At 41.3% G+C, this 21,320-nt stretch overlaps 1 protein-coding gene across 2 annotated transcripts in view; it reads right to left on the bottom strand.

Annotated features, from left to right (window-relative positions):
* Window positions 1-21,320, bottom strand: part of ADGRA3 (adhesion G protein-coupled receptor A3) — a 130,783-nt gene that overhangs the window by 70,472 nt on the left and 38,991 nt on the right. For both annotated transcript variants that reach the window (XM_032135627.2, XM_032135628.2), the window contains exons 2-3: window positions 17,638-17,709; window positions 5,558-5,629 (exon numbers count right to left, since the gene is read on the bottom strand). In XM_032135627.2, coding sequence (XP_031991518.1) covers window positions 5,558-5,629; window positions 17,638-17,709 — 144 coding nt within the window. The remainder of the gene's footprint in view (window positions 1-5,557; window positions 5,630-17,637; window positions 17,710-21,320) is intronic.

The raw sequence follows: 21,320 nt of genomic DNA, 5'->3' as shown, positions 1-21,320 counted from the left end.
CAATAAGGCGATCTGCACCACCCATTTCAAACTAAAAGTACTGGAATCCAAACTGTGTACTTGGTCATGTAGTAGTCTCACCAGAAATTCTAAGAACATAATATTTGAATCAGGTACCTCATTTGTTTTTTTCCTTGACTATTTCAAAAGTTAAAATGAGATGGTTTAATTTTAGGTGTCAACTTGGCTGGACTGAGAGGCCTCAATGGCTGGTGAGGCATTGGTTTGGGCATGTCTGTGAGGGCATTTCCAGGGGAGATTGGTGGGGGAGTCAGTGGACAGAGAAAGAAAGGACCCGCCCTCAGTATGGGTGGGCACCATCCAATCAGCTGGGGCCCCGCTGGGGCAAACAGGCAAAAGAGAAGGCTTGTCTCTCTCTGCGCTCTCTCCCCTTCCACAGCAGGACGTCTTCTCCTCCTGTTGTTGGACATCAGGGTACAGGTTCTTTGTCTTTTGGACTCTGGAACTTGCATCAGTGGGCTTCCTGGGGCTTTCAGGCCTTGGACTCGGGACTGCAAGGTCAGCTTCTCCAGTTCTGAGGCTTCCAGACTTGGACTGAGCTATGCTACAGGATTCATAGGCCCTCCAGCTTACAGAAAGCCTATTGTGGGACCTCTCTCCCTCTGTGATCATGTGAGCCAATTCCCCCTAATAAATCCCCTCTCATACATCCTACTGGTCCTCTCTCTCCGGAGAGGCCTAATACAGCACCTTAGGTAATTCTGGTCTTCAATAATTTCATAGTTCTGCCTTCCCTCTCTTATGACAACATTTGATAAAAGAATCTTAAGCAATACAAGTCTTTATCTGTCCTCGTTGTTCTGTAGCTACTAAGTATTTAATCACGTGGGACTTTTTCTTTTAAATCCCAGTTGATTTTCCTTTTAGTTCTGGGTTTCACTGTTAACAAAAATTAGGCATCTTCTTGTAAACTGTTGCGTAAACCAGCATATCTAGGCTCTATTTATAATCCCATCTCAATTCTGAGCTTTAAATGATGCAATTACCATTGATTCTCCGGGAAACAATTTCATTACAGCTATAGCTACTTACAATGGTATTTAGATATTGATAATGGGTTTTTATTTGGATTGAGAATCAACTTAAATTCGTTGATAAAACACAAGAGAAACTGATGGATCTAGGGTTCACCTACTTCTGATAGTATATTCTTCAGAAAACCACTTCAACTTCCTGATTCAAATTATTTATAAACTAAAGGCAAAGGCATGGTATAATAACAAAAATACTTTATGTGTTCTTGTTAAGGGAGATGCATAATTGAAATTAATGACTTAAGAACCCATAAGAAAAACGGTCTGTATCTATGAGCAACTAGCAAACATTACTACTGTCAAATATCTTTATATCCCATTGAGTTTACATACAGGACTTCTTCAGCTTGCAAGCTGTGTACCCTAAGTTAATTATAAGTCATCTGTTTGGAATTAAGAATGTATCTTCTAGTGGGAAGAATATTATAAATGGCAATTATCTTCCTAAGCAAAAACACAAGAGACTACTTAACGTGTAACACAGTGAAAGACTACTAAGGCAATGCCAGGTACGATATCAGTAATTATATTAAATACTCCTGAACGAGAATTTTTAAAATTCATTTTGGATGGCAGTGCTTGAGAGATGATTTACTGAAAGATAAATAACTAGATGGAGAATCTAAGATAGTGTGCAGTATCTAAAACATACTGAAGAAACTGCTTTTTATTAACAATAGGTTTTCTTCAACCTGTATCTCAGCATACAGATACAATCAGCATTAATATTTTTATTACCTAAAAGCTGTGACTACAACACTGTGGAACACAGAGGGAGGGGATAAGAAAAGGACCTGACAGTATAATTTCACATTCCTCCCATTGAGGGAAAAAAATAGATTGGAGGGAAAAGTATTCTAAAAGTTCTCATACTTTCACATCAGAATCACTGGGAGGGATGGTTGTATAAAAATCATTCAGCATCAGCCCCAGAGTTTCTGATAGGGTAGGTCTTAGCCCCTACACTTTTGCTTTCTACTTGAGGACTCATGTTCCTAGGCATGGGTGCAAAACTGACTCCGGCACAGACAGAAGCACAAAGAAAGTGAGTCACTGCTATAAATCCTGCTCACCTGCTGCTGCCCCTCCACTCCCTAATGACCTGTGTCTGGAGGTGCAGCCTGTTGACGGTCATGCTCCATATCCCCTGCCTGTGTCTGGATAGCCAAGTCCTAACAACTTCCAAGACTCTTAGCAGCTAAACTCTAGCTATTGCTTCAACTCTTTGTAAAATGTGTTTCAATTCCATATCCAGACTCTCGGTCGGTGTTTGTAATTCCATTAGACTGCAAACTCCTCGAGAGCTTCCTGATTTACCTGTGTGTCTCCAGAGCCTTGCTCACAGTTGGGCTCACAGGATGAACTTCATGAATTTTTGTTGAACTGAACTGACGCCAATCACCACCTTATCACTTTGATTACGCTGCCACACCTGGTTGATAGTCCTTTTACTCTAAACCTGGCTTGATCCCATGCAATCTGATGCCTAATGTCTACCCTCCTATAATGCTTACCTTCCTTACCTAGAACTCCAATCTCCACTACCACCTACCCCAGACCAGCCAGTTTTCCTAACTTGTTCCATTAAAAGCCTTCACTAGAAAATAATAAAGTGCAGAATGGGCAGAAGAGAAGAAAACTGATTAGTAGCAAGACCTCCTCCAGATGGCCCTGAGTTTCTAATGAGCACAGACGGACTGATAAACACAGGGGACCACCACTCACCCCCAGCAAAAACTATGGTAAGAAATTCCCTACTGATTCAAATTGTAACTAATTTTAAAAGACAAAGAAAAAATCCTTTAACTCCTACCTTTCTTAATCTTACAGAATTCTGACCCTTAAGACTGTCTGAGAGAGAAAAATAGGAGGAAAGCTACAGACGATAGGTTTTTAAATGAAAGATATTTTACTTGCAAAAGCAATAAAAAAAATCTTGTGCAAAAAAGAGCATGACCAATTTTTACAATTGGATTTGACAATAAAAAGGAATAGGTTTTGCAAATACTGCATGTTCTCACTTATAAGCGGGAGATACATGATAAGAACACATGGACACATAGAGGGAACAAAACACACTGGGGCCTTTTGGAGGGAGGAGGGTGGAAGGAGGGAGACGGTCAAGAAAAACAACTAATGGGTACTAGGCTTAATACCTGGGTGAATAATCTGTACAACAAACCCCCATGGCACAAGTTTACCTATGCAACAAAGCTGCACTTGTACCCCTGAACTAAAAAGTTGGAAAAAAAAAAAAAAGAAATAGGTTTTAAATGACTAAATAAGACAGAAGATGTCAAAAGCATTAGGATGGAAAGTCAATGTCAATATTTAAGTCATGGCATAATTAAACTAAAAGCAGCCATACTCAGTGTTATGATGCAAATACTACAGAAAACCAGTAAGACATAAAAAATACACACACACATTGGAGGGGGAAAAAAAGAAAACTTAGTTAAGTATATAAAAACCCCAAAAAACAAGAGACAGAGCCCGCCAAAAGGATGACTATAAGGAAAATAAAACCACGGATCTGGTCTCCCTGATCTTTTGTCCCTGGTCTCCCTACACTTATGTGGTTTCTCCTTATTGCTATCAGAAATATTCTGAAATACAAATCTGATCACGTCAATTCCATAATCAAAAAGTTCTGGTAGCCCCCCACTGTCTAAAGAACAGATTAAACATTTTTAATATAGCAGGTCTTCAAAAGCCCAGTCCCTGACCAGTCTGATCTCCCAATATTCTTTTCCCTCTTTCTACTTTCTGCTCTGATCAAAGAACTAAACTATTGTCCTAAGAGATACATTCTTGCACACCTGCGCCCACCCTGTTTGGAAGGCCTTTTTAATACATATTCATTCCTTGGGAGCAAGTTCAAATCTAAACAAGTCAGTGGCTCTCATGGCAGGCTTTTCCCATTGCAGGTGCTCTCTCCTCTCCCTAGCAGGTTACGTTTATGATTTTACCAGTTACAGCGCCTGTGTGTGCGTTCAGACATATTTGCACTAACGACTGAAGGGTAGCAGAACATGCCACCCAAAACACGTCCTGTTGGCATAAGGATTATTTCCAGCTACAGGCGATTGAAAAGCAGACAGATACAAGAAAAGCTCTCTGCTCTACCCTATCTGACTAAAAGCAGGACATAAATTTACAAAGCTGTCCCTCCACCCCTCTCCACCAGAAAGGACATAAGTTCCTCCCAGGAGAGGGCTTCAGACGCTTATCAGCTTAGACAAGGTACCAAAGGAATCTACATAACAAACATTACTAATTAGACTTTATCTACCATTAGTCTCCAATATATTTGCCTTCCCACAATTTGCTTTCCCTTAAGAGACTCAAGGTCCTTTTCCTTTGTCTTGTCACTTCTCTAAAAACGTATTGCTCCTTGTTGAAATGTTACATAAGCCAGAGTTCTAAGCCACCTCTTTTGAGAATTACTGTTTTCCTGAGTTTTCTCAATAAACTTGCTTTTCTCTTGTTAATCTGTCTTTTGTTAGAGGTCCAAGCTGAGAAACTAGAAGGGTAGAGGGAAAATTATTTTTCTTCCCCTACATTACCTATCCTCCCCACCCCAAGAGTCTGCAAGATCTTCCGAAGAAGTCAGGGCATGGTAAGTGGCAAGTGCTCAGTAAACGCTTTCAGAAAGAATAAAGGATGGAGAGACAGTCCTCATGGCTTTTGTCTAGAGCCGCTTCTCAAATGTGGGCCTGCTCAGACAGCAACTGTGAAAGGAGCTTCGTATAGGAGATAGGGGAGTTGTTTAGCTTCAGAAGCAATAAAAACTGGTCCTTAGGTTTTAAAATCATAATATATAGATACACATGAAAATGGCAAGACTTTAAATCATTACTTAAAAGGTACCTCTGTTTCTATGGCATTTACAACAGACACAGTTTGAATGGATTCATAATTTGAAAATCGTCTACAGATTATGTCTGCTGGGAAAGCCAACATGGTAATGATTTTAGTAGCATAAGAGTAACATAGCCATCCACCACCAAACAAATCAAACCACTGTGCAAATTAACCACCTTCTCACCTACTTATATAAAATATTGTTTTTCTTTCTTTTTGTTTTATTGAGACAAAGTCTCGCTCTGTCGTGCAGTGGCACAATCTCAGCTCATTGTAGTCTCCCACTCCCAGGTTCCAGTGATTCTCCTGCCTCAGCCTCCCAGGTAGCTGGGACTACAGGCACACACCACCATGCCAGCTAATTTTCGTATTTTTAGTAGAGACGGGGTTTCACCATGTTGGCCAGGCTGGTCTCGAATTCCTGACCTCAGGTGATCCGCCCGCCTCAGCCTCCCAAAGTGCTGGGAATACAGGCATGAGCCACTGCGCCCAGCCTCTTTCTGTTTCTGTATCAGGGACCTGGCCAGGTAAAGCTCAAAAACTTATTAAATGTCCATTTTTCATCATGTTAAAGTAAGTTGACAGCTATTTATACAAGCAACAATTCAAACTCATAAGCAAGCAATTCAAATACTTACAATCTTTTTAGAGATGACAGTCCCCAGAAGGCACCTGGATCTATACTACTAATAAGATTGTTTCGGAGGTCCCTGTTAAAAATAAAATAAAAGTTATTCACATATCAACACTGCAACAAGTATTCAGGCACAATACACTTACCTGCTATACAAAAAAAAAAAAGTATAATAATAGGAGGAAACTGAAGCCAAAAGGGCTAAGCCAAGATCAACCCAGTAGTAAAAGGGAGAGTCAGAATGCAAATTTGACAGATCTGGCTCCAAAGCCTTTTGGTTTGGTCAATAAAATAATAAAAATATACGTCATAAAAGAAATATGTGACCTAATATTATTCAACTTCACAATTATCACTGAACGACAATCATATACATTATTTCTATAATTTCTTCCTTAGTATGCCATACTTTGAATATCAAAGTAAATCTAATTACAATTGTGACAAACATCATTCAGTTGAATTTTTAAAAACCATCTTCAAAAATATACACTCTAAAATCCATATATTTTCCCTTCCCTGGCCTTCTATATTTAGGTTTTTTGGGGGTTTTTTGTTGTTGTTGTTGTTGTTGTCATTTGAGACCGAGTCTTGCTCTGTCACCCAGGCTGGAGCGCAGTGGCATGATCCTGACTCACTGCAACCTCCACCTCCTCGGCTCAAGCAATTCTCGTGCCTCAGCCTCCTGAGTAGAGGGGGTTACAGGCGCCTGTCACCATACCTGGATAATTTTTTGTATTTTTAGTAGAGTCAGGGTTTTGCCATGTTGGCCAGGCTAGTCTCGAACTACTGACCTCAAGCAATCTGCCTGCCTCAGTCTTTCAAAGTGCTGGGATTACAGGCGTGAGTCACTGCACTTGGCCTATGGTTAGGTTTTCTATGAGGTGAGGATATAAAATAAATGTGTGATAAAACACATTATATAGCTCAAAGCAAAGATGCACAAGCTTCATACCACGTGGTATTTAATAGCAATCACCATTTATCCTATTCTTCTCAAGTATGCTGGCACGTCCATGCAAGAGCACTACCACTTGGGGGTGGGAGGCAGCAGTGAGTGTCTCAGCCACATCCCTCTACTCGTGTGGTTTTGCAGACACGCTACGGCTACAGCTCCCCTCCTGGTCGCTGGGCTCAGCTGGGGACTCACCAGTTTTCCATACAAGTGTTTGGCTAGACCTCTGTGGAGAGCTGACAGTCTAAATACAGTCCCTTTCCCTAGACCACACTCTTGCCAGTGGCTGGCTCACACTTCCGCTTTATGGGACACCCTCAGCTGAGTCTGTTTGTCAAGACTCACCTACAACCTTGTCTACTGAAGCCAGAGTGGCCTCTGCTCATCTCCCAGAGAAGCTGAAGCCATATGGAGAACTGAAACTCTTTTCAGTTTTTCTTCTCCTGACATCCTTACATAACAGTGGCAACCTTGCCCATTCTTTATACAGCCACGTGTAAGCTTCCAACACTACTCTTCATTTAAGGATGCACATGCCATTGGTGAAACAAAACAGACATGTAGAGAAATGCTCAGTACAAGCCAAAGTAACCAGTACCTCCAGGGTTCCTCAGTCCCTTACTTACTTGAAACGTACAAGACCTTCCTGGAAGTAGACCCTGGACCACTGGCGCCACCTGTCAGCACAACACTGTGCCAGGCTCTTTAATAACAATTGCACCGTCATGGCCATGCTCACGTGTGCCCGGGCAGTCTAAATTATTTAGAGGAAAATCCTCAGTTTGCCTTCTCCATCCTCTCCAAATCAGAAAGCAGCAGGCATCCCTTCTCTACCTATGCTACAGAAAAAGACTCCAAGGAAGTCTGGCTGCAATGAGCACAGATTCATGTGTTTTCTTCCATCCAATCACAGGCACATTCAACGTTACTGTCCCACCAGCTAATAAAAGTGAACTGCTGTACATGGCATGCCTCATAACATGTGAGTTTTCTCTCAGGCTCATTCTAGCAATATAGCAAAAGTTACAACATCAAAGTTGGTTACTAGCTGGATTCCCCAGAAATTTCACAGAAGCATCCTGAGGAGGTTGGCCCTTTGCTCAGCAGCAGCGGCTGTCATTCATTTACCGTTAAGCCCGGCATTTTTGATGTGTCAGTGGCACTGTGGCTTCCATGCTATGTGTGCTGTTTAACACCTGGTGATAGAGATTGAACTAGAAATTCTCAAGAACACTGCTCTGGAAATGCAACCTGTGAATCCTGGGATCACTGTGGCCTCCAGCAAATTCTACGGTCTTTCTTGCATCTCATCCTCATTTTAACACACAGGTACTCCTAAGTAGCTAAGGTTGGGATTGCAATTCTACCACCTCCCCACAATCAGAGCCAGGTTTTTCTAAATAAAACCAAACTCCCTGCAACCACCACCGCCAATACTTCACAATATTTTAAAAAACAAAATGATTATTAAACATCAGTATAAAATCTATGCTCTGACTACCATCACTGGATAGGTATTTCATTAATCAGAATTCTGAAAACTTCATATTCCACAAGAAGAAAACAGCTTTGTCAATGCTGGTAACTACCCCAACTTTTTGGGTTTTTGCACCCTGGCCTCTAAGACATTTTCTAAATAAAGTATCTGAAAAGATCTGAAAAAGTCAGGAAGCTTCACAAAATACATTTAAATGGTCAGCAAAGGTCTTAGTAGTCAGGTAAACTCACAAATCCCATCCTTTTTTCTGGACTTCCAACCAGCTTTTAAGTTCTCCTCTTAACTTGGAGTAAAAAGATGGTCCCTGGTGTAGCAATTTCAACAGAAAGAGGAATATTATGCAGAGGATAAGTTCCCTGCTGTGAATGCCATGGCCCCAGCATCCCTTATCTCCAGGCACCTGCTGCAGCAGACACTGACAGCATGGCAGCGCTCACACCTGTGGTCCCTCTACCTGCAATTCTTCCCCATGCAGCTTTCGCCTGGGCATCTCCTGAGAGTCCACCCATGAAGGTCAGAGGGGTAAAGGGCATGAATGGCCATAGGAAGAGTCCTCACCCGGGAGGAAAACAGGATATCCCAGAGGCCTGGGGGGTCTGAGTGTGCTCCTTGCTGGCTCCCAGCAGTCCCCAGTATCAGCTGCCTGCCGCAGGAGCTGCTTGGGAAGACACTGCCCTAACGGCTGCCCTTGCTTCTCATGGTCCAGCACCAAATATGAGGGCTGTTGGGCAAATCTCCCAACCAAATCACTACACTGAAGGCTCACCTGGGGACCTGCTTCTGGGGAAATGCAGATTAAGATATCAGCCTGGTAACGTGAACTAGCTGGCACCCAGGCCAAGCAGAGACCTAAGGAAACTCTGCCCACTCCATTCTAAGGACAAATAGCAGGAAGGTGTAAACCAGAAGCCATCCAAAAATTCAAAACTTCTACAGTGAGCGAAGGTGGGAAAGGTTTGCAACTATCAAGGATTTCAAAATTTAATAGTAATAACACTATAACTATTGCTATCAATTATTTAATGTTTAATTTTTTGGGTGATGGGAGCAGCCTTCTCCATTGCTTTAAGGTGGAAACACCTCTTCTTCTCCATATGGTACAGGTAGTGCCCCCAAATTTTCAACACCATCCCTTCAGGCATGACACCTGATCAACCTTGTGCAGATTTTCAAATACGCTGGCCTTAGCAATTATACGACTTTGGTCTAACTAAACCTAGGACTTGTGGGAGAGGGAAGGATGAGCATAAACATTCCCACTGGTTTGATAAGAGGTCAAGATCTGAGCCTGAGCTGCTAACGGCCATGTTGCTACAATCTGAAGAAGCCAACAGATGGGAAAAGAGAAAAATGGTGAGCCCCTGGATCCAGCCCAGCCTGAAATCCACCTCTAACTCTAGGCTGTCTGGAAGCACAAACCACTAAATATAGTGAGTTGGTGTCTATCACTTATCAGACCATTAAGACCTTATAATCACTCTAGGAGGCAGTGTCATTGTTTCAGATGAGGAAACTCATGTGCAGAAAGATTAAGAAATTTGGCCAAGTTCTTGATCTTAATAAGTGGCCAGGATTTAAGTGTATCTTTCTGACTGACACAGTGGAGATTTACTAAAGGAACCAAGTAAATTTATAGCTAAAATAATAGGAAAACAGGTAAACCAAACACACTGAAAAGTTGGCCATGATCAAGTTGAGTTGCTGGAGATAACTTTCTTTCAACTTCTCCATATGTTTGAAAAACTAAGTTATTTTATGTGGTAACCCGCAGCCTTCCAACTAGGCCTCAAAGTCACTGCCTCTCTGTCCTGGTCATCATCATCACCCTAGCCCAGGTTGTAAACCACACAAGTTCTCACCTGTGTCTGATTCTCCATTTGAAGTGGTCTTTTTAAACACAGACCTGATCAAGTCTCTGCTCTGATTTAAACCTCAAAAAGATCCACAGTCACTCAGAAGGAAGTTCTGGTGTGTTAAAGTAACTTCCGAGGCTACCCATGGTCCCAGCCTTGCCCACCTTTCCTTCGCCAACTCTCACTTCCCATCTGCTCAACACCTTCCCTTAACACTCACCCTGTCTCTCTTCATTTATACCAGTCATACTGCAAGACGTTTCTAGAAAGGGTATTTCCTCTCACCTCTAGACCTCTGCACTTGGGATTCCCTGTCCCGAATGCATCTCAATCTCCAACTCACAACTTCACCTCCATCCCTCTTCACCCACGTATCCTTGAGGCCTTGGGTGAAACTCCATTCCTTCCTCCAGAAAAATACCTGTGAATGCTGGGCGCACTGGCTCACGCCTATAATCCCAGCACTTTGGGAAGCCAAGGCAGGTGGATCACCTGACATCAGGAGTTCGAGACCAGCCTGGCCAACATGGTGAAACCCCGTCTCTACTAAAAATACAAAAATTAGCCAGGCATGGTAGCGCACGCCTGTAGTCCCAGCTGCTCTGGAGGCTGAGGCTTAAACCCCGGAGGCAGAGGCTGCAGTGAGCCGAGATCACACCACTGCACTCCAGCTTGGCGACAGATCAAGACTCCGTCTCAAAAAAAAAAAAAAACAAAAAAACCTGTGAACAGCACTCTGCGCCCTGTCCTGTGGCATCTCTTATCACGCTGTACCAAGTGCACCTCAGTTACTTCAACTGTCCTCACTGAAAGACCACAGGTTCCACAAGAGCAGGCTCTGCTCCACTCAGTGAGGGGGAGACACGCAATACAGAGTGTGTGGATGGATATGTTCATGGACAAAAGAACACACCAAGGCTAGGAGACAGAATTACATTAACCTTTCTATAAAAATGTTTTTAGTAAGTTATGGTTGGCTACAAAATCACAAGGCTATTCATAAAGCCAGATAATGCGGAGAATGTGGTATCTCATTACTAATCATTTCATTTCTCCATAAAAGTAGACAGTCATGACGTCTGTAGTTGACCTTCGAATAATTCACCAAACATATGTAAGCATATTCCAATACAGAAGAAAAAATGATGGCATATTGTTAATAATTACTGAATTGTTGAATCTGGGTAAGTAAATTGGTAATATGAAAGATTATGGCATTGCCCTTTCAATTCTTCCGTATGTTTAAAAATTTTCATAATCAAATGTTTGATCCCCAGCATTTTAAGTCCCAGGAGGTACAGTTAATCATCAGGACTGACTTATTAGTTCCTATCTCCCTCCCTGCAACTCCCCAACTGACCCTCATTTCAACAAGATTATTTTATGAAAAAATTCAACCTTTATGTTTTTGACTTGTTTTGCATAAGCTAAAAAGCTCTGTAAATAGAAATATATAATGTCAGTTCCATCTTTTTAAAACACACGTTTCCCTTTTCAGATTTTAAACAGCATCTACAACAGGAACTGAGTTAGTTAGCTAAAGCAGTACATCAATTTGGAGTCAATGATGAACTGCATTTGTTTCTACAAAATACCTCTCATGAATAACTGAGTTCTGTAATATGATTTAAAGATGTACTTTTTCTTTAATAAAAAACTCTTGACATATTATATAACATGTAATAACAGCCATATTAATCAGGCATTGCCAAAAGATATTTATAGTCAGATTCTCTCATTTAACATCCCCTTTTTCCCCCACCAACCCACAGCTTCCCTAGTAAACAGGAGTCTGGCTTCAGGATGTATGGCTAAATCTGAATACACTGGATCATTAAAGCATAAATGAAAAAAAGCACAAGAATTGCTTAAATAGAACTAAAGGAATATTTTAAGTTCTTGGTAAAAGAACTACCTCCTATAGGAAAGAACATGAAGTATACCAGGTAAGATGCCTTTAACTACAAGTATCAGAACCCTCAACTGAAAATGGCTTCACCAATCACAAAAGTAATTATCTGGCATTACAGGAAATCAAGAAGTCGGGCCTTTGTGGTTGGTTCCATGCATCTCTCAGATCCACCATCCTCAGAATGTAACTGTGCCTTCAGGCTGTGCCTCACTTACAATATGGTATCCCAGGTTCAGAAATCACCTCCAACCACAAAGTCATAAAAAGGAACAGACTTTCTTCTCGTATCTCTCCTTAAAAGCTAGGAAATCTTTCTCCAAACCCCACAGCAGGCTGCTCTGCTCCTCATCTCTTATTGACTAGGACAAACTCTGTCAATAGCTGGAAGAGATGCTAAATTACCTTAGCGGCCTAGGGGTAGGATTAACATTGGAAAGTCAAACACACTGACCAGTAGGCAACTGTAGTGTCAGCAGTGAAGAGAATACAGGGGAGGCATGTCACTAAATACTGGTAACCAAATATATAGCACAACACAAGAATGTCAATTCCATAAAATGAAGACAGATATGGGACTCAGCGCAGTGGTTCATGTCTGTAATCCCAGCACTTTGGGAGGCTGAGGCAGACAGATCACTTGAGGGCAGGAGTTTGAGACCAACCTGGCCAACATGGTGAAACCCCATCTCTACCCAAAATACAAAAATTAGCTGGGCATGGTGGCACACACCTGTAATCCCAGCTGCTTGGGAGGCTGAGACAGGAGAATCGCTTGAACCTGGGAGGTGGAAGTTGCAGGAAGCCAAGATCATGCCACCACACTCCAGCCTGGGCAACAGAGCAAGAGATTGTCTCAAAAAAAAAAAAAAAAAAAAAGAGATGGAAGAAATTAGAAGGAAAGCTATAGACTAGTGAATGGATGGATGATGGAGATAAAAGTCTCAGTGCTAAAAACAATCTAAAAAAGTTATCTACCAAAAAACCAAGGGGAAAATTTATAGGAAGTACAAATTTTAGATAATTCTATCTTCTAATAATAATGTTTTTTAGCAAGTAGGCCAACAGGGACTATTATCATGCAAGTTTAGCAGCCTAACAGCATGAGGCCTATAAGATCAAGGATCCAAAACATCAATTACCTGGGAAAAAAAAAAGACCCCTTGGTTGATGTGACAGAAGGGCCTATGTACTCTTCCTGCAGATGTCTGCTCACTTCCCTCCTCATCTCCCTCTGTTCTGTGCTTTCCTCCTGGAGGAGGTGTCCCCGCACACTCTACTGAAAACCAAGGACACCCTCAACCCACAGAGAGCCCCCCTCCTAATTGGTTTTGCTCCATGGCACTTACCACAATCTATCATCTTCTTTACTTGTCTGAATCATTTCATTTATTGTCTATTTTCTCAATCACTAAACTGTAAGTTACATGAGGCAGAGAGTATACACTACTTGTCTTCTTCACTTGAAAAATGTCCAACACACAGTAACTCCCGATCACTTCGTTGAATGAATGAATCCTCACTGTATTTATCAGACCAACTGGTGCTTGACCCACACTCACTTCTTCCCACACTATGCTTTCTCCTAGACAATCTCATCGCCACCTACAGCTTTAAGTCCCTAGACTCAAATTTGTAACTCTAGCCCAAACATACCACTTCTTTGAGTTCTCAATGTCTCCATCTGGAAGCCTAACAGCCATCTCAAAAGTCAACCTATCCCACGTTCAGTGTGGTATAGGATACCGTAATCTGTGCCTTCACAAAACCCCAGGGGATTCTGATGCACATGAAGTTTGATAACCATGGTCTAGTCTAGGGCACTGGTCTCTAAACAGAGAGTATGAGCTTTAAATTACCTGAGACCTGACACAGCTCCCTACTTCCACCCCCTCCCAAACCATCTCATCCAGCATGAGCAAGGCTCTGTCTTCAAAGGCTTTCTAAATTTCATCCCATTCCACCACAAACTAGCAGACATTCACAGTGCTGGCACTCCCAAACTTGGTATCCTCTTACACATTGTCTTTATCCACAGTACTTGAGATTTGCTTACTGTGTATATCCTATGTTTCTCCCCATCACTGCATATGTTCCATAAATCCCAAGCCTAGCACAGTGTGCGCACCTTAAATATTTGTTGAATAAATTTCAATCAGCTACATGGAAAAGACTCATTACCTGTTGAGGCAATATTTGTACCAAACCTTCATATTAAGCTAACTATCTTTATATGATTTTAATTAATATGAAACATACATAGGCATCAGTTATCTACTGCATAGACTTCTAAAATAAAGCAAACTACCTTCAAAAAGGTGAACCAAAACTAGAAAACTAGCTTCCAAGACACCATCAGGATTTAGTTACTTTGTCATAAAAAATAAAACCCCAAATCCAAGCTTCTAAATTAAAAAAAAAAAACTCAAACTAAATATTCCTATGAAAATAAAAGCGCACACACACACACTGCTATCTTCCTACATGGGGCAAGATCAGAAACAAACTATGTATGGGTCATGTTCATTAGTTCAACGGAGCCAGCTCTTCCTATCTCAGCCCACTCTAGCCACCTTACCCTACAAAACTCCAACCTTTATTCTGCGTGACTTGCCTCCAATAATTTCAAGGCCACAGCTTTGAAGTTCTCACCTTGGTGTAATTCCTTGTTCTGCCAACCGTCTTTTACACCATATCCTAGCTGCTGTGTTTTCAAGTTGTCCGGTTATTCTGTTCTCATTTTCAGGACTCTCTAACTAGGCAAATCTGAATGGCAAACACGTTATTTGGCCGGTTGTGTCTCTTAGGTGGAATTCTCCCAGACAAGGGTGAAAATAATGACTTTACTCAGGGGGTGACCCCAGAATGCACCAGTAGAAAAGTGGGAAGTGAGACAAGAGAATGATGTCCGACAAGGTGAGCTGCTGAAGACGTTACCACTGAGGTACCTGAGACTCAGTCCCTGGGGACTCTGAAGCCAGTGGAGAAGGCACCTCAGGGCAGCCCCACCTGACAGGTGAGGCAGGCAGGGTAGTTATCCATCATCTGCTATCAGTCACTGGTTGAGGGTTGCTGAAAGCAGGAGTGGGTGGATGGGGTGGCTTCCACCCCAGTACTGGAGCCAAGAACGCTCTCAGGCTTTCATATGGAAGACATAAAGAGAGACGCACAGGAACAGTCAGTGCTGAAGGAATAAAGTCTGCTCCTCTGGAGGAGCAGGGAGCACCGAGTGTCTCCCTCCCAGGGCCAGAGCAGAGCAGCTAAGATCTCAGCCTTTATTATCCTTAGCAAACTAACACAGGAACAGAAAACCAAATACCTTATGTTCCCACTTATAAGGGGGAGCTAAATGATAAGAACTTATCAACACAAAGAAGGAAACAACAGATGCTGGGGCCTACTTGAGAGGAGAGGATGGGAGGAGGCAGAGAAGCAGAATAGACAACTTTTGGGTACTGGGTTTAATACCTGAGTGATGAAATAATAGGTACAACAAACCCTCATGACATGTAACAAACCTCTTTAAAATAAAATAAAATAAGTATAAACAGGGGAAAAAAAGGGCCCAGCCTTTTCATCACTTTTTCTTTCTTTCTAAAGTGGGCTGCTCTCCCACAAAGGCAGTACAGGAGGCAGATCCCAACTGGGCATGCACGCCCCCACCACACACTGTTGGACTGAGGCCGGGACTCTGGTCTGGACCTTGATGTGTGTGTACTTTGGATATGCTGAGCTTAGGGCCAGTGTAGATAAAGATGTTCTCTAACACAAGAGGCCCAGGTCCCAGGGTCAACACTGGGTTTTCGCACTGAAGCTCCCACTAATAAAATGGTCTTTCAAAGTCCCTTATCTGTATATTTATCTCTGTGGTCCCAACAAAGGAGTGAGAAAGTATTTTGGGATTCATGAATAGACCCCTGGCTGAAAACAATCACAGCACCTTAGTATCACCCAAAATGGCTACTTAATTTGTTTCTAACATGTACAGAGATTTGTTAGCTTTAAACGGCTGAAAATAAGGTCAAAGACAAGGGAAATTAAGAAATAGATGCAAAAAGGCTAGTAATTCACACCACAGCACAGAACATTAGCTATGCTGTCTATACTTTTTATGGTGTGCGTGAACAGCCACATCAATCTTAGGTGCCAAAAATAAAATGTGTTTCTAAACACAACAGACACTATTTATAAACTAGGAGTGCCTGCCATCCTCCTTTTCGAAAGGGAAGACCACACTAATGCCTTTCATTATCAACTAAGCACATACTAAATGCCTGACACTGTGTTATATGCAAATGGTATCTGTCAACCCAGTAACTTTTCTTTGCAGGGAACAGAAAACATAATAGGAATGTACTGTCTCACACAATGATCCAAGGCAGTCTTGCTTTGACAGGTCCTCCCAGGCTTCCTGTCTGCTTTCCTGATAGTCCCAAATGTCCATTCCTGAACCAGTAGTGACCATGGAATGTGTGTGAAGGACCGTCCTTAGCTGAGGCAGGCCTAGAGCCAAGGGTGTGATCAGCATACTCTAAAGCACATGGACGACATGGAACATGATAGGAATATTGAAATAAAGTGCTACGACTGTGCCAAGAACATTTAAAAATATTCCTGTGTTTCTGTGTATATATATATATATATATATAGACACACACATACATACACACACACACGTATATAACCTAACTTAAAGACATCTGATCTAAAAGAAAAGAACAGAGACATGCATAAAGAAATGAAGAACACTAGATCATATATATTTACATACACATCAGGAACCTAAGCTATGAAGTCCTGCGTGAGTTCAATCGCAGGAGAAGCCTCTAGGTGAAACAGTCAAGAAAAAGCCAGGCAGAGAAGTGGAGAAAGTGAAGCTGAGCAAAGAGAATTGAGAAAAATGAGGACAGTGTGTTATTCCACAGAAACAGAGACATCTCACAGTGTAGCTCCCTTACGTATTGTGAAATTTTATCCTAAATGCATGAGTTAACAGGGGAATTTGAAATGTGATCCCAGAATAGCATTCAGAATACAAGTAAATTAAATGTCCATTATCTGAAACTCACCAAAGCAAAAATGAGTGCTACCTGTAATATAAGCAAAACTAGACCTAATCACTAAGAAAAATATATATTTACAAATATATCACAGTTAAAGACATCTGAATAAAATATCAAAGTTTATACAAGCATTTTTCCCCTTGACGTCACATCCACGCTACTGTTTTTGCCATGTGACATGCAAGCTTGGCCTTCCACCATGATTGTAAGCTTCCTGAGGCCACCTCAGAAGCCGAGCAGATGCCAGCTCCATGCTTCCCATACAGCTGCGGAATCGCAAATCAATTAAACTTCTTTTCTTTATAGATTACTCAGTATCAAGTATTTCTCTAAAGCAATGCAAGAATGGCCTAACATGGCATACATATTTCTGTATACAGAATTTCAACACAGCATGGATGCTTTAAGCTAGCATACTTAAAGTCAACAAAGTATGGTCCATGACCTCTGGTATAAGTAAAGATTTACTGGAAGACATCCACATCAAGTCATTTATCATTCCTAAGTATTGTCTTAGGCAATATTCATTGCCTTATTATCTAAGGCTGCATTCACACTTCAACGGCAGAGGTGAGTCACTTGTGGCCAGGTGTAAAAACCCAATTTACTTACTATCTGGCCCTTTACAGAATTTAGATAGTTACTTGCTTTTTAGAATAAAATTCTTAAAATTTTTCATTAAAAAATGTTAGAAAAACTCAATTTTTATTCTGAATAGTTGGGAGTTTAGTCACAGATTTACAATGATTTACAATGAAAATGCATTAAACAAAATAATAATGAGATGATAATTAAAGAATACTCACAATCTTTCAAGGAGACTTAACCCAGAAAATGAGCCATTCTTCAGCTCGGATATCTTATTGTTACTCAGAATCCTAAAAAATATCAAAAAAAAATAAGTTGCCTAATATACACTACCAATATTAAAGTAATTTAGCTTATTATGTTTAAACCTATGAGGAATTCTAAGACATCATTTATTAGCCAGAATGTTTGAGATGGCTGAAAAAAAGTGAGTGCCTTCCCCTTTCTCTGAGAAACCAACTATTTAAAGTAGTTTACTCATGCATCTTGTCACATCTAAATTATTTCTATCACACATAATCAAAACTGTAAGAGAGAAAAGTCAATATGTAATAGCTCTAAGTTCAACATAAGCATAAAGAATACCATACCATGCACATTTATATAATTAATCAAATTATGCAAGTTGAATACACATTTTTAAACTGGAAACTTACCAGAAAAATGCATAATCTATGATCTTGTAAAATACTGACTTTATAAAGAAATAAGGTATCTTCTAGATATCATTTCAATAAGGCTGAATATTATTTGTAATTTAACAATATACAAATCTACTGTCCATTTGTGTAAAAATATGCTTTTCACATGCACTCACAGACAAACACAGGTAGCTGAATCATAATATCATATGTCATGCTTTAGAACAATCTTTATCAAAAATAAATTGAAAACAAAAACTGACTCAAAGAAATCATAGTTGCGCCTATCCCAAAGGCCGGACTTGCCTGAGAAGAGACTTCATATTATCTGGCACTCTCTCTAGGCTTTGTAACTTTATGTAGCTTTTGGAGCCTGAATATCAATAATGAGCATCCACGAATGAGGTGAAAATGCTAGTTATCTGAATTGGGGAGTGGGAATACCAAGGTAAGGAAAATGAGAAAACCAAGGCACAAAAGAGTTAAGTAAAGGGCCCAAGATTACACTAGCCAATGGCAGACCCAGGTTTTGAACCCAGCAGTTCCTACTCCAAACGCCAAGTTCTTCAACATACACTAATGTTGGTCACGAGGCACACTACAGGCATCTGGGGCAGAAAATTCTCCATCACACGCAGCGTTGCATAACTTTCAGGGGCACCCTTCACAATGGGTACAGTGTGAGCTAGCGTTTCTTGAGACAATGCAACACAGCACTTCTTTGTATATGCAAATGTAAATGGAGCGTACCTCTGGGTCAGAAGATTTCGGGTATTATTATTTTGTCTAAAAAAAACTTGGATTCCTTGTATTAAAACAAAATAGCCATTTGACATTTGATTTTCTTTTGATCTAAGTGAAATTTTAAAATCCCTGCAGATTAACACACCAGAGCCTTTTCTTTTAGGAATTCCTAAAGTGAAGCATACCTGGGTTTCGACCCCAGCTCTATCACTTTCAAGTTATGTTGATTTTAGGTGAGTCACACCTCCTCTCAGTAACAGAGTTCCATTACTGATAAAATGGGAAGAATAAAATCTACCTCACGAACAGTAGAAGGAATTAGAAAAAGCATGACACACTCAATGAGTATCCATTAAGTTTCAAATTCTGTTTCCTGGGTTCTAAGACGCACATCCTCCCTCATTTCAATGTTTTCTGACATGTCAACTCAAGAACGGAAAACCAAACATGGTTCTTACTCACAAGTGGGAGTTAAGCTACGAGAATGCAAAGGCATAAGAAAGATACAATGGACTTTGAGGAAACGGTGGGATGTGGATGAGGAATAAGACTACATACTGGGTACAGTGTACACTGCTCGGGTGATGAGTGCACCAAAATCTCAGAAATCACCACTAAAGACTTTATTCATGTAACCAGACACCACCTGTTCCCTCAAAATCTACTGAAATAAACAAATTTTTTAAAAAATGTTTTCTGAAGTCCAGATGTATCTTACGATCCAAGTATATTACTGGATTGTATTCTGTCCCCCCACCACCCAACAAAGCTGTTTATTAGTTACTAAAGCAAGGATGAGTCTTCAATCATTGGAACCAAGACAACATGGCGATCAAAAACAATCCGATTAAGATACAATTTCCTCTCATCAAAACCGCAAAGGATTTGTTGTTGTTTTTAAAAGGCAGTTAGTACAGGCAAAAGGGAATTGAGACTCACACATGGACTCAAAGCTCACTTCTGGAGCAAGATTTCCCAAGCAGCCCGGCAGAGCATACCAAGAGCCTATGACCCTGGCTATCCCAAACAGTATCCATCCTGAGCCGGCACTCACCAAACTGACAAAAGGTATTTCCAGTGACTTTATGTCAGCATGACGTATAACAGACAAAAATTAGAAACTCCCAAAGAGGTCAGTTATAAGAAGAGTCAAACAAATTATAATACATCCAAACAACAAAATTGTACGCCTCCAATAAAAATGATTCTTTCAAAGGAAACCTGATGAAAAGAAAAATGCTTACAAGCTTTTAAAAAGTAAACATCAAAACTGATATCCCTGATTGGAAAGATATTTTTGACTATGCAGAGTCAAAAATAATAATAATTGGGAAGAAAACATACCAATATGATTGCTATTTTAGTGATGAGGTTTCTATTAATTTATTCTTTTTGGGCTTTTCTGTTTTGGGTATTTTTTTTTTTTTTTTATGTAGTCTTGATCTTGCCGCCCAGGTTGCAGTGCAGTGGCACAATCTCAGCTCACTGCAACCTCTGCCTCCCAGGTTCAAGCGATTCTTGTGCCTCAGCCTCCCAAGTAGCTGGGAATATAAGTGCCCACCACCATACCCAGCTAATTTTTGTATGTTTAGTAGAGACAGGGTTTCACCATGTTGGCCAGGCTGGTCTCAAACCCCTGACCTCAGGTGATCCGCCCGCCTCAGCCTCCCAAAATGCTGGGTTTACAAGTGTGAGCCACCACACCTGGCCAAGTTATCTTTTATTCTTTATAATCCTGCAATATCTTTTGAAATCTCTAAAATAAGACTTTTATTTTTTAAGTATTTTTCCTCCTGGTAATAAATATAAGGATCTTAATTGCTAAGTACAGCTTGAGGCTGAGTTTATCTTAGAAATAAAAACAAGTAAATAATTTATGCTTTGAGATTAAAGAGTCACATTTATTTATATTCAATAAATATTTATATAGTGACTGACGTTAGAAACTTCACAGGCACTGCCTTCCTTCCTTCCTTCCTTCCCTCCCTCCCTCCTTTCTTTCTTTGAGACGATCCCCCTCTGTTGCCCAGGCTGGAGTGCAGTGGCATAATCTCGGCTCACTGCAACCTCCCTGCCTCAGGCTCCCGTGATTCTCCTGCCTCGGCCTGCCAAATACCTGGGATTGCAGGCGCACACCACCACACCTGGCTGGTTTTCGTATTTTTGGTGGAGACGGGGTTTCGCCGTGTTGGCCAGGCTGGTCTCCAACTCCTGACCTCAAGTGATCTGCCCACCTCGGCCTCCTTAAGTGCTGGGATTACAGACGGAGTCTCGCTCACTCAATGCTCAATGTTGCCCAGGCTGGAGTGCAGTGGCATGATCTCGGCTCGCTACAACCTCCACCTTCCAGCCGCCTGCCTTGGGCTCCCAAAGTGCTAAGATTACAACCTCTGCCCAGCTGCCACCCCGTCTAGGAAGCGAGGGGTGTCTCTGCCTGGCCGCCCATCGTCTGGGATGTGAGGAGCGCCTCTGCCCGGCCGCCCCGTCTGGGAAGTGAGGAGCGCCTCTGCCCGGCC

This window comes from Hylobates moloch, unplaced genomic scaffold (assembly GCF_009828535.3).
Source record: "Hylobates moloch isolate HMO894 unplaced genomic scaffold, HMol_V3 SCAFFOLD_17, whole genome shotgun sequence".
Taxonomy (NCBI): Eukaryota; Metazoa; Chordata; class Mammalia; order Primates; family Hylobatidae; genus Hylobates; species Hylobates moloch.
The sequence above is the reverse complement of the archived record's forward strand: the minus strand, read 5'-3'. Positions and strand labels throughout refer to the sequence as shown.